The 13672-nt window shown below is 41.8% G+C and overlaps 1 protein-coding gene across 1 annotated transcript in view; it reads left to right on the top strand.

Annotated features, from left to right (window-relative positions):
* LOC124594362 (venom serine carboxypeptidase-like) overlaps positions 1-13672 on the top strand; it is a 91505-nt gene that overhangs the window by 27477 nt on the left and 50356 nt on the right. Inside the window, exons 3-4 of the mRNA XM_047132729.1 lie at positions 2442-2588; positions 8497-8571. Of these exons, the coding sequence (XP_046988685.1) occupies positions 2442-2588; positions 8497-8571 (222 nt within the window). The remainder of the gene's footprint in view (positions 1-2441; positions 2589-8496; positions 8572-13672) is intronic.

Genomic DNA, 13672 nt, shown 5'->3' with positions numbered 1-13672 from the left:
TCCAATGGGGAACATTTATTGTATAATGAGATGGATCTGATCAGCCAAAACGGTCACATAATCCTTGGCAGTAGCGCGATACCTATAGGGCCCATGGAATATGGCTGTCCAACTCATCACCAATCTCCCGCCATGTTTCAGTCTAGGGACGTAAACTCGGCCAGAAGTTGGAAACAGTGTGAAACAAGGCTTATCCAACCAACTGACTTTCTTCCACTGCTCCATAGTCGAGGTTTTATAGTTTCATCATCACGTTTCCCTGTTAGGGGCATTTGCAGCACTGATTTGTGGCTTTGGAACTCCTGTTTCCGGAGCTCCCTTCGCGCTTTTTAGGCGCTTACGGGGTCAAGAGGGCGACTTTCATTTCTACAATGACTTTTGAAGCTGTCTTCCTCTTATTTTTCGTCACAGTTCTCTTCAACTAATGTCTGTGACGGTCACTCAACACACACTTTCGTCCGCTTTGTGACTTAGCCTGTTATGTTTTCCCGCTTTCATTGTATGCGGTATAAACCTTCTATACGACGCCTCTTCACAGCGGCTACCATAGTTATGAAAGAACCCGCCATACGAACACCAACAATATGACCATATTCTAATTCGTTTAGCCCCGACATAATACACTCACTACTATACAGAACACTGGACCACGACTGGCACTTGCAACGTATTGAGGATATTATACACACAGCTGTCGTTCGCGGTCAAATACAACAGCGCATGTTGAGGACTTGGCTATCTCATGCATGTACGTTCAAGAATGCATTTTCCGCGATGTTAACATATTTTTGTCCAACCCGTCTAGGTTTCGACAGTCATCTAGTGTTGTGCACCATGGACGACTAATGCGAGGGGTCTTTAACGCTGTGTGTTCATGATAGTGGTGTAATAATTGAATGTCGTCGCTGTTGTGTACGACAATTCGGAGAGCAATTTCCCGAGTTGTCAATCATTCTTCCCGTAAAATGGCAATGCACTCACGGCTTAGTCTTGAAATGATCCTTCGAGGTTTACTGACAGACTGAACGATGTCTATCAGACACACTGCTCCGTTCGTGATTGGAAACACAGCGGGCTCTGTTGAGCAGTTCTGGTTTAATTTTACTTCCACTGCACATGCACAGCTATTCATCGTGGTGTAAAGAGCACAGAAAAAGAGGTTTGCGATAAAAAACACTAACTATACTAGTCATGCAAGTGATATAAAACTTTTTTGGAGGAGGCATCATTGAAGATCTGCGTGTGACCAGCTAGTCGAATTGTTCAATATTCAACCTTGCGGGGCATGTGGGGCGTTTGGATGTGACAAAGGTCAGATCTTGAGCTGAAAGAGAGGAGGAGGGAAACCACACGCATCGTCAAAGTCGACAAAATCTCAGTCAGCATTGGAACACAGCGATAGTGTGAACGAAGGACATCGTAACTGCTTCATATTGGCTCCTTCCAGCAAGGCGGAAGCAATGTGTTCACTACGACATACCTTGTCGTCATGCTTCATTTGTTGGAGACTTGCTGCTGATTCGTCGTCCCTTGAACTGGATGCTGCTAACTAGGAAAGCGTGGGGTCTACTGACGAGCAGCATCGCAACATTTTGAGCTATGAACCTTGGATCTGCACTTGTTCTGATGACCATCTTGTGCGAGTGTCGTGACGATGTGGAGAACTGACACATTTTGTCGGTGTTTTGGACAGACACCCCAATGCTGTTCCTAGGGTCAAGTTGTGAAGAGACAACGGTTATGAACTGCAGTCATCTCTGGTATCAATTCAGGTAATCATCAGTATATCACAAGACACTCTGCGTCGTCACGTGTTGTCTCCCATGAGACGGTATCTTGGCTCCAATTTTCCACAGTGCAACACTTGTCCACGCGTGGCATGTGTCGTTATCAACTGTGTACACGATCTTGAGGTGCTTCCTTAGAGATTAGGTAGAACGTGTGTTCAGTAGCAACATGCACGATATGGAGTGCAAATTACAGCAGTTGTAGGACACCTTACCACGCGGTAGGATGCAAATGCTGTGTGACACCGTTCGGAAAAGAACTAGTGCTAATTTCGTTAACGACAAAGCTTATTTTAGTCAATACTCAAATAAAACGTTTAATGGTTATACCGTTTTCAACTGGTTGGTCACTGTTAATAATTCATAAGCACTTCTTAGCCGATGATTGCGTCAACATTTCCATTAAGTTCCTATTAGTTCTCTAGTCAGAGCATAATGGAAATACTGACTCCTGATAAGCGTTGATATAACCATAGGCTAACATTATAGTTAACAATAACTTTCTCACTGATGTTCTTTGCTAATAATAATGCAAATTCCGTTCTTCATATGACTAAATTTTGTAATCACTAAACTGAAAACACACAACCTGTCCTACTGCGTGCTTAATCTTTCCGTGAGAGACAAGAACTCAGAGTCGCCGTCCCGTTGCAGGCTTCAGCTTTACGGACCGCGACGACGGCTACGCGACGGACATGCCGCAGGTAGGCGAGGACCTGTACGAGGCGCTGCAGCAGTTCTTCACGCTCTTCCCGGGACTCCGGGAACGGCCCTTCTTCGTCGCAGGAGAATCCTTTGCCGGTACTTACCCACTACTGTACTTATTATTGCTTCACATGAGACCAACAGCCTGAAAGCTACTGTGGACAACTGCAGACCTAAATGCGTTATGAGAAATATATGTTTTTTTTATTTTCTTATTTACAGAACAGGTGTGTTATGTGGACTGTGAATGTCTACACCACCTTCATTACTGGTTCTGCTGCTATACGAGCCGCATGACAAGTGTAAGAGCCAGGGAACATGTCATAACTAGAAGAGAAGTGTCGCGCGAAACTAAGGAAAAGAGAACAATGGGTGAAAGAAAATAACAGCGTGGAATCGAGAACGATTGATGGACCACCTAATACAGAATATAATAATTAAATTTTACAGTTTAATCCTTTCGCTTTTAGTGTCGACAAAAGGCAGTGGAGTGTAGTAATTTCCAAACAGTACAGGACTGAGAATTTGTGTTTGTCTCCATTTTATCGGATCCGTTTTCTATCCTACTATGGATGGGTAGAGCATGGTTTATGATCACTCGCACTGGCGGTGATGCAGAGAATAGCTAAAACTACCGGACGTGTGCATAGCTGTGATACTTACAGACTATTCTGATAGTGGATGGGCTCGTGTGACAATCCCGTAGTGGTGATGGCACTCTCTGGTGTTTGCAAGGTGCTCTGGCTGGCAGGGAATCCAGTGCTGTCGGACGTTAAACTGTTGTTTCCTAGCTCTTGTATATCGTGTGGATACTTTAATTGTAATTTCTAATTAAATATATTAATTCGCACTGTAATATGTGAAATAAGTAAATCATCACCCACCGGATCAATTATAAAGGAATTAATCTATGAAAGTAAACAAAGATCTCAATGAATGCAGTTTGTTACACGTATGTAATAAAATTCACAAGAATTTTGTATAACAATCATTGAAACTGCTAAGCTAATGCCTTGGCAGACTTTAATAGGGGATCTGGAGTGCAAAACAAGTGAATGAACATACTTACATGCGTGGGAGTCGTATCGTGATCGCCAACGGTTAGTGCAGAGAGACAGAAAATTCTACAGAAGGGTATTCATGGGCATCTTCTGCCGGGATGAAAGCACGTTGAACCTATAACTGCGAACGAGTCTTCGGAATGAAGACTGAAATTACCGAACACCGTTTATCAATGATTTGCCTTTCCCTAGAGATCGCTTTGCTATTGCAGCTGGATCTCGCCATACGTATAACTAGCAAGTGACAGATATGGCTCCAAAATCAGCCATTTGCTTGATTCCAACTACCCCTCCCTGTTCTTTGTCTAAGCTTAATTTGGCTGGATGAGACTCTCATCGCAGACCAGCCTGGAGAAGTTGTGTAGAGGTGAAGTTGCCAAAGAAGAGGCCTGCCCTAGAAGTCTGCCTGTGAAGATGCCAGCCTGAGAGGTAACTCCCTGCAGAGCACTTCCAACAAGGAAAACTCTGTGCTCTGAGTTTTTCGGCGCAGCGTGATTTTGATTGGCTGAATAATAATTCTTGCGCTTGCTGACCAATAAGAAGTTTTTCTACAAGACTCTGGTTTGCCCCCCTTACTTGTGTTTCAGGTGATTAACCAGTTAAAAAACCTTTTAAGCTTGGCGCTCCAAAAATGTGTCCAGTTTCTCCATTACTCAGCCCACTTTCCTACACTGGCTAATTCTGTAGGACCCCCATAAGTAAAGTTGCACTCCTTACTCCCACTTTTAAATTATTTATGTAAATCCTTGGCAGTATTTTCCACATATACTTTAAATTCAGGTTGGCGGCATTCGAGCGAGGTGACGGTCTCTCACGACCTTCAAAAGAACTGTAAACTTTCTTCCCTTCTTCCACTTTCTAATTGTAGGATATCATCGTAGGCCGTCATTGTCGGCAGAGTTTGAGAGCCCGCTGTTTCCCTCCACAGAGGCAGTGCTACCGGGACTCTGCTGTTAAGCGGCATGCATCCCATGACCATAACAGCGCTCGTGAAGATGTAAATGTTGACGCATACATCGAGGAGCTGTAATCTGCATTGTCTCCCTTCAGCCGCTCTGCACCAGCGTACCTTCCTTTGTAACTTTCATTCCAAAAAATCGAGTCCGGCATGACACTATATCCGTCTGGCGTTTCTCGTCACATGGTGGATGACTGGCGATTCTGTACATAGGGCTGGGGTCTGTCTCCTTGCAGTTTATGGCTCTAGAGCGCTTCCCTCATTCTTCACCGAGTCCAATGTGTTTTCACAGTTGCTTCTCATTTACCTAGGCATGCAGCTGAACACAGGAAATTGTAATCTAGGTAGTAAAGTATTGGCAATCATTGCTGCTGATTCACTTTTTATTATCTGGTGAACACTATTTATTCGGATCGGAGCGTGGAATGTCAGATCCCTTAATCGGGCAGGTAGGTTAGAAAATTTAAAAAGGGAAATGGATAGGTTAAAGTTAGATATAGTGGGAATTAGTGAAGTTCGGTGGCAGGAGGAACAAGACTTTTGGTCAGGTGATTACAGGGTTATAAATACAAAATCAAATAGGGGTAATGCAGGAGTAGGTTTAATAATGAATAAAAAAATAGGAGTGCGGGTTAGCTACTACAAACAGCATAGTGAACGCATTATTGTGGCCAAGATAGACACAAAGCCCATGCCTACTACAGTAGTACAAGTTTATATGCCAACTAGCTCTGCAGATGATGAAGAAATTGATGAAATGTATGACGAGATAAAAGAAATTATTCAGGTAGTGAAGGGAGACGAAAATTTAATAGTCATGGGTGACTGGAATTCGTCAGTAGGAAAAGGGAGAGAAGGAAACATAGTAGGTGAATATGGATTGGGGGGAAGAAATGAAAGAGGAAGCCGCCTTGTAGAATTTTGCACAGAGCATAACTTAATCATAGCTAACACTTGGTTCAAGAATCATGAAAGAAGGTTGTATACCTGGAAGAATCCTGGAGATACTAAAAGGTATCAGATAGATTACATAATGGTAAGACAGAGATTTAGGAACCAGGTTTTAAATTGTAAGACATTTCCAGGGGCAGATGTGGATTCTGACCACAATCTATTGGTTATGAGCTGCAGATTGAAACTGAAGAAACTGCAAAAAGGCGGGAATTTAAGGAGATGGGACCTGGATAAACTGAAAGAACCAGAACTTGTACAGAGTTTCAGGGAGAGCATAAGGGAACAATTGACAGGAATGGGGGAAAGAAATACAGTAGAAGAAGAATGGGTAGCTCTGAGGGATGAAGTAGTGAAGGCAGCAGAGGATCAAGTAGGTAAAAAGACGAGGGCTAATAGAAATCCTTGGGTAACAGAAGAAATATTGAATTTAATTGATGAAAGGAGAAAATATAAAAATGCAGTAAATGAAGCAGGCAAAAAGGAATACAAACGTCTCAAAAATGAGATCGACAGGAAGTGCAAAATGGCTAAGCAGGGATGGCTAGAGGACAAATGTAAGGATGTAGAGGCTTGTCTCACTAGGGGTAAGATAGATACTGCCTACAGGAAAATTAAAGAGACCTTTGGAGAGAAGAGAACGACTTGTATGAATATCAAGAGCTCAGATGGCAACCCAGTTCTAAGCAAAGAAGGGAAGGCAGAAAGGTGGAAGGAGTATATAGGGGGTTTATACAAGGGCGATGTACTTGAGGACAATATTATGGAAACGGAAGAGGATGTAGATGAAGATGAAATGGGAGATAAGATACTGCGTGAAGAGTTTGACAGAGCACTGAAAGACCTGAGTCAAAACAAGGCCCCGGGAGTAGACAACATTCCATTAGAACTACTGATGGCCTTGGGAGAGCCAGTCATGACAAAACTCTACCATCTGGTGAGCAAGATGTATGAGACAGGCGAAATACCCACAGACTTCAAGAAGAATATAATAATTCCAATCCCAAAGAAAGCCGGTGTTGACAGATGTGAAAATTACCGAACTATCAGTTTAATAAGTCACAGCTGCAAAATACTAACGCGAATTCTTTACAGACGAATGGAAAAACTGGTAGAAGCGGACCTCGGGGAAGATCAGTTTGGATTCCATAGAAATCTTGGAACACGTGAGGCAATACTAACCTTACGACTTATCTTAGAAGAAAGATTAAGAAAAGGCAAGCCTACGTTTCTAGCATTTGTAAACTTAGAGAAAGTTTTTGACAACGTTAACTGGATTACTCTCTTTCAAATTCTGAAGGTGGCAGGGGTAAAATACAGGGAGCGAAAGGCTATTTACAATTTGTACAGAAACCAGATGGCAGTTATAAGAGTCGAGGGGCATGAAAGGGAAGCAGTGGTTGGGAAAGAAGTAAGAGAGGGTTGTAGCCTCTCCCCGATGTTATTCAATCTGTATATTGAGCAAGCAGTAAAGGAAACAAAAGAAAAATTCGGAGTAGGTATTAAAATTCATGGAGAAGAAGTAAAAACTTTGAGGTTCGCCGATGACATTGTAATTCTGTCAGAGACAGCAAAGGACTTGGAAGAGCAGTTGAACGGAATGGACAGTGTCTTGAAAGGAGGATATAAGATGAACATCAACAAAAGCAAAACGAGGATAATGGAATGTAGTCAAATTAAATCGGGTGATGCTGAGGGGATTAGATTAGGAAATGAGACACTTAAAGTAGTAAAGGAGTTTTGCTATTTAGGGAGTAAAATAACTGATGATGGTCGAAGTAGAGAGGATATAAAATGTAGACTGGCAATGGCAAGGAAATCGTTTCTGAAGAAGAGAAATTTGTTAACATCGAGTATAGATTTAAGTGTCAGGAAGTCGTTTCTTAAAGTATTTGTATGGAGTGTAGCCATGTATGGAAGTGAAACATGGACGATAACCAATTTGGACAAGAAGAGAATAGAAGCTTTCGAAATGTGGTGCTACAGAAGAATGCTGAAGATAAGGTGGGTAGATCACGTAACTAATGAGGAGGTATTGAATAGGATTGGGGAGAAGAGGAGTTTGTGGCACAACTTGACTAGAAGAAGGGATCGGTTGGTAGGACATGTTTTGAGGCATTAAGGGATCACAAATGTAGCATTGGAGGGCAGCGTGGAGGGTAAAAATCGTAGAGGGAGACCAAGAGATCAATACACTAAGCAGATTCAGAAGGATGTAGGTTGCAGTAGGTACTGGGAGATGAAAAAGCTTGCACAGGATAGAGTAGCATGGAGAGCTGCATCAAACCAGTCTCAGGACTGAAGACCACAACAACAACAACTATTTATTCCGGTTTGATTTCACTCTTTCTTATAGGTTTTACATAAATTATGGGACACTTCGTATAAAAAAAAACCAGTAGCGTAGTACTAAAATTCGTAAATACATTTTTAACTGTGCCTCACTGCTTCAGTCTCCTATTTGCAGTTGATAAACCTGACATTGTAAAGTACTTTCAGTATTAATGAAATGATAACTCCACACCCAGTCAGCCACAGTTTGCAGTGAGTATGAGACATTCACTTTCTCTCCCGTGCATTATTTATTATAATCCCATCATCTTCGGTTATTTATCGTTGGGCCATGGTTGAAATCACTGAAAATAAAATGATTGTGAAATAATCCTTTAAACTTGATAGTACGAGAAGCTCAGAATATATAGTTTCTTTTATTTGTGTGCAAACTTAAAATTGAAATTAGAGAAATATCTTCTATCGCGGCTGTGGTACACTCAAGTTTTACGAAGGACCCACTGGTGTACACTAAACGACAATTCTGGTCAGAGGAAAATGTTAAAAACCATTTTCATTCATTGCATACTTAGCGTTGGAGTACAGCGTTTATCGTGTCTCACCACAAATATTCCTTCTCCTGCCAGCAAGCAAATGTTTAAGCGCGGATCGTTGAAACGTTTTGATCAATTGAATGTCAGTAAAGAAACAAATACTACTTTTACAACGTTAAGTTCCTTCGATTTGTTTCTTATGTTCGCAGGAAAATACATCCCGGTAGTGGGCTACACAATACTGGAACGCAACAAGGTCGCCTACGAACCCATTAATCTCCAAGGTATGTAATTACACTGTCTGCTATTAGCTAAGAGATAGTGGCATGTTTCGTAGGTCATCTGAACATAAACAGCCGGATGTAGAGCTTGTCGTTTGAATAACAAAAAAATGGTTCAAATGGTTCTGAGCACTATGGGGCTTAACATCTTAGGTCATCAGTCTCCTAGAACTTAGAACTAATTAAACCTAACTAACCTAAGGACATCACACACATCCATGCCCGAGGCAGGATTCGAACCTGCGACCGTAGCAGTCGCGCAGTTCCGGACTGAGTTTGAATAACAGTTTGCTGAATTTTACAATAATCTCTATCCCCAAACTCCGAACATTCGTAGATTTAATCAATTATATCTGTTCAAAATGTCATCTTTGATACAGACGGAGATTTTAAGAGCATATATCATGGGTAACGAAGACAGGAGACAGCACAAAATACAAAGTACTGTTATGACATTCTGAGACATAATACGAGACAAATTATGATTGCTACTTGTCGTTAAGTTTGTGATTACAGTAACAATCTTCAAATACATTTTGTTACATGTGTTATGAAAAATAGCTTACCACCTTTGTTTACGTCAGAACACAACGGATTTACAGAGCATCTAAATTAAGTACACTATTACTTTAGATCATACAGGAGAATAATCAACGTAAGCAGCAGTAAAAAATGGTTCAAATGGTTCTATGCACTATGGGACTTAACATCTGAGGTCATCAGTCCCCTAGACTTAGAACTACTTAAGCCTGACTAACCTAAGGGCATCACACACATCCATGTCCGAGGCAGGATTCGAACCTGCGACCGTATCAGCCGCGTGTTTCCGGACTGAAGCGCCTAGAACCGCTCGGCCACAACGGCCGGCTAAGCAGTAGTAATAAACCCGGCACCACGCACGAGATCTATCGATTGACGGATATAACTGTTGATTGTAATACAATAATACAACCTAAAATTAATGCCAGGTCTTGGTGCGTTTCATAAGAGAGCCATATAGCATATTATCCATCGCTGCATCAGAAGCAAACAATGATAAGAGAAAATTGTACTTCATAATTTCAGTGTGTCTGAAGTTTTTTGGCTTCTATGATATTTATCCAGCATAAATATCGGAACAAAAAGAACAGATTTGGACTAGAACACACAAAACTTTTCACTACTGATAGTCATTCACGAGAAAATTTACTAAGTATAGAGGGTGTCCTGAGAGGAAAGGTCAGTATTACGGATATGTATGGAATGATTATTCGAAGCAAGAAAGCGTAGTAAATATTGGCTCTAAAATGCGTAACTTAAGAAGTAAGAGCTCTTCTTTATCTTTGGTACTCTGAAACAAATTTCTTCTACTGCAAGCTCTTTGCTTTCCATATTTTAGAAGGAGGTAGTATGTACCAAAACCAGACTGTTTGAAGACAATAACCTGACAATAATCGACACAAATGACGCTGGGTACAATCTGCAGAATGAACAAATACTTAGAAACACACTTTCCGTAAATAATTAAGAGCGATGACCTACACTTAGATCCAGCTGTGTACACGCTTTGATGACTATAAAGGTCACAATTACGTGAAGTTATTACAAGAAAAATATATTCTGGCTAGGTTCCGTATGAAAAATATATCAATAATAATAGTAATTTATAAAGAGAGGAGAGGTAGTACTTACATTTCTCTCAACGTGATGATTTTTTTATAACACGCGATGGGTGATCTTATCTTACTTGAACCATGCAGCGGAAAAATCAGAGCACAACACCTACTTCAGGTAAACCTATGTTTTGTTGATGCATTAAGGATTTGGTGGGATGGTAACATGCAAGTCCTTGTTTTTCTTGTAAATATTCCATTCAAATGATTTATTTCTAAAGTATGGTTGAAGCGACTGACACATACAAACAACATACAATCTACAGCGCAATATAAATGCATGGTCCCCACTTCAATAAAAAGTAAATTTACCAATGTATCACAGTGGATAGCTAGCGTTCTATGTCCACTACATGTTGTCGCAGAGGACCATGTGGTTGGAGGAGGCATCAATATTTACATAAAAGAGCTACGGGTTTAGGATAGAAAATAACGCATTCACATGCTAGCCCTTTCATCAAAGGAATAATAAGAAAAGTGATTCTCCACTACCGATGGCTACTACCACTTGTACTGCATACTAAGCAGAGAAGTTATGGCTCCCTTAAATTATGCGACACAAGGACAAAGAAAAATAATCCACATACGTAGGTGGTCGTTCTATACCGCAACTTAAGATTTATTCATTGCTTAACGAAGAACTGAATTTCCTTGAATTCTGAGTAACACATGGAAAGAGAACGTATCTATTCTGCGAGAAAAATCAGATTTGGAAACCAACTCATACATTACCTGTACCCTATCTGATCAGAAGTAACTGTACAAGTGAACAGTAATGTGAGGTATGGCCACATCTCGTCCTTATGACGGCTTGAACTCTGTTAGGGACACTTTTAATAGTGTATCTCAACGTTTGTGGAGGGATGGCATTGAGTTTACCAGCAGGAGTCAAACACAGAAATAGATAGTGATGTTGGACACAGGGCGCTTGAACGAAGTCGGCGTTGTGACTCATCCCAAATGTGTTCTGTTGGGCTAAGATCGGGACTCTGTGCAGGCCACTCTATTTCATGTATGTTATTGTCCAACAGTCAATGCCTCAAAGATGCTGATTTATTATAGAGTATATTATCATTCTGGTACAAACAGCTATCGTCTCTGAAGTGTTCCTCTACTGTACGCAATACACAGTGCTGTAAAATACCTTCATATCCTTCTGAATTTAGTGTTTCCTTAAACACAGTAAGAGGATCACAGCTTAACCATGGGAAACAGCCCCATAACGTAACACCACTTTCTCCGTACTTCAATGTCTGTAGTAGGCATTAGGTGGAAATGGAAATGAGCGTTTGGCGTCATTGGCCGGGAGGCCCCTCGCGGGGCAGGTCCGGCCGCCATAGCGCAGGTCTTATTACATTCGGCGCCACATTGGGCGACCTGCACGCCGGATGGGGATGAAATGATGATGAACACAACACAACACCCAGTCCCTGAGCGGAGAAAATCTCCGACCCAGCCGGGAATCGAACCCGGGCCCAGAGGACGGCAATCCGTCACGCTGACCACTCAGCTACTGGGGCGGACAGGCATTAGGTGAGGTAACATTCTCCAGTCATTCGCCAACCTAAACCCTTCCATCGGTTTGCCCCAGGGTATGGCGTGATTCATCACTACAGAACACACATTTCCATTTATTCGCTGTTTAGTAACATCTCTTTTTACTCCACCTTAAGTGTCGCCTAGCACCGACTGTAGGAATATCCAGTGCCGTCGGTCTTTATGGAAATTCAAGCGTCGCTTGGAAATGATCACAGATGATTGGCTGATGAGGAGCTGTTCGACCATTGTACCCCACCCATTCTTTTTGAACTCCCTACGCATGGTCATTGTACTAGCTGGACTGCCGATAGCACTCTGGAACTTACGACTGATTCCTTCCGCTGAGTTCATACAATTTTCACAACCACCTTCCGTGAAGCTCAACGGTTCTTCTTCGTCAGTATCTGAGGACTTACTGATCTTTGTATACCTGTGACTGTTCCTTCGCGTCTCCCCTTTACAATCACATCACCAATGGCCGATGTGGGAAGAAGGTTTTAAAATGTTACTGACGGATTTGTTAATCGCAGTGCGGTGTAATGGTAGCACACGTTCGAGGTCACTGAATTCTCCTGCAACACCCATTCTACTGTTACTGCTTCTGTACTGACAACACAATACTCGATGCCTACATGTAGCCAACTGTGGATTGCATAGTAGTGTCTGGATGGTTTTGATTTTTGATTAGATAGCGTACTTATTGAAGATTAATGAAAGCATGACTTTGACCTGTACCAACAGTCCTGTGGAGACACGGCTAAACACAGCCACCAACCTCCAACTGCCCACAAGTCATTAAAAATACTAAAATTGAACTTCGCTATTTGTACAGTTGTACTTCACGAATTTACTTATACACTGGAATCAATAATTCCAGTTTACTAGCTGTACATGAGAATAATGTTTCATTGTACTGTACCCCACATGGTATCAAACCGACCCTCACATAAAGTTCTTCCTATCAAAAATTTACTAATAATTAACATGCGCACGGAATTGCCCTTATAGTAGCTGTCATGATTTCCTCCTAACGTCCAAAATGCTAAAATAAAGATTATTAATTACAAATATGACACACTAAGTACATTCAACAAACCTAAATCCATAGTGTGTTCTTATCAAGTTACAGTAGTATCGTCTCCCACAGCGGACATACCGCAACCGTTTCTGTTTTCAAAGTGGGGAAGCAGTAGCAACCAAAGAGGATCACGGTCTCTTCCACCAATGGAACTGAATTTATCTGACCGAGCACCTGTCTTGACGGTATAGTTAGACCTCATTGCGTCTCTGCCTATATTACTGCTAGTTGTCAAAATTGCCATATCGGATTGCAGATACTGTTCAACCTTATGAAATTCACATTCGCTCACCTCAGTTAGGTACGCAGGATTAAAATACAGGATAAGACTATATGTAAGGCTCAGGTACACGAAACACAACATAAAAACTGTAAAACGACTCACTTTCTTCCTCAAGATATTCTACCTTCGCATACAAATAGGAAGCGACAACACAAAGCAAAAATATTTTATATAGACTCACTCCCCCCCCCCCCTCCCCCCCCCCCCCCCCGCCCCATGTCAAAGTGACCGCTTTCGGAGCGGGGATGTATGCCGGTCTCGAATCTAATCCCGCTGGTGAATTAACGGGGAGGAGTCGGTGAGCTGGCCAGCCTGGATGTGATTTTTAGGCTGTTTTCCACATCTCACTAGGTACATAGCAGGGTGGTTCTCATGTTCCTCAGATATACGTTAAGCAAACATTTACAACACTTTATCACATTTCCACGCTGAATTTGTACACTAAGAGGCAGGGTACACTGCTTCTGTCCTGGGGAGTGAATAGGGCACTTGTAACGTTAACTGTTTGATCTCCTTAAACGCTTACTCAGACCCTGACTTAATATATTATCA

This window comes from Schistocerca americana, chromosome 2 (genome assembly GCF_021461395.2).
Source record: "Schistocerca americana isolate TAMUIC-IGC-003095 chromosome 2, iqSchAmer2.1, whole genome shotgun sequence".
Classification (NCBI taxonomy): domain Eukaryota; kingdom Metazoa; phylum Arthropoda; class Insecta; order Orthoptera; family Acrididae; genus Schistocerca; species Schistocerca americana.
The sequence above is the reverse complement of the archived record's forward strand: the minus strand, read 5'-3'. Positions and strand labels throughout refer to the sequence as shown.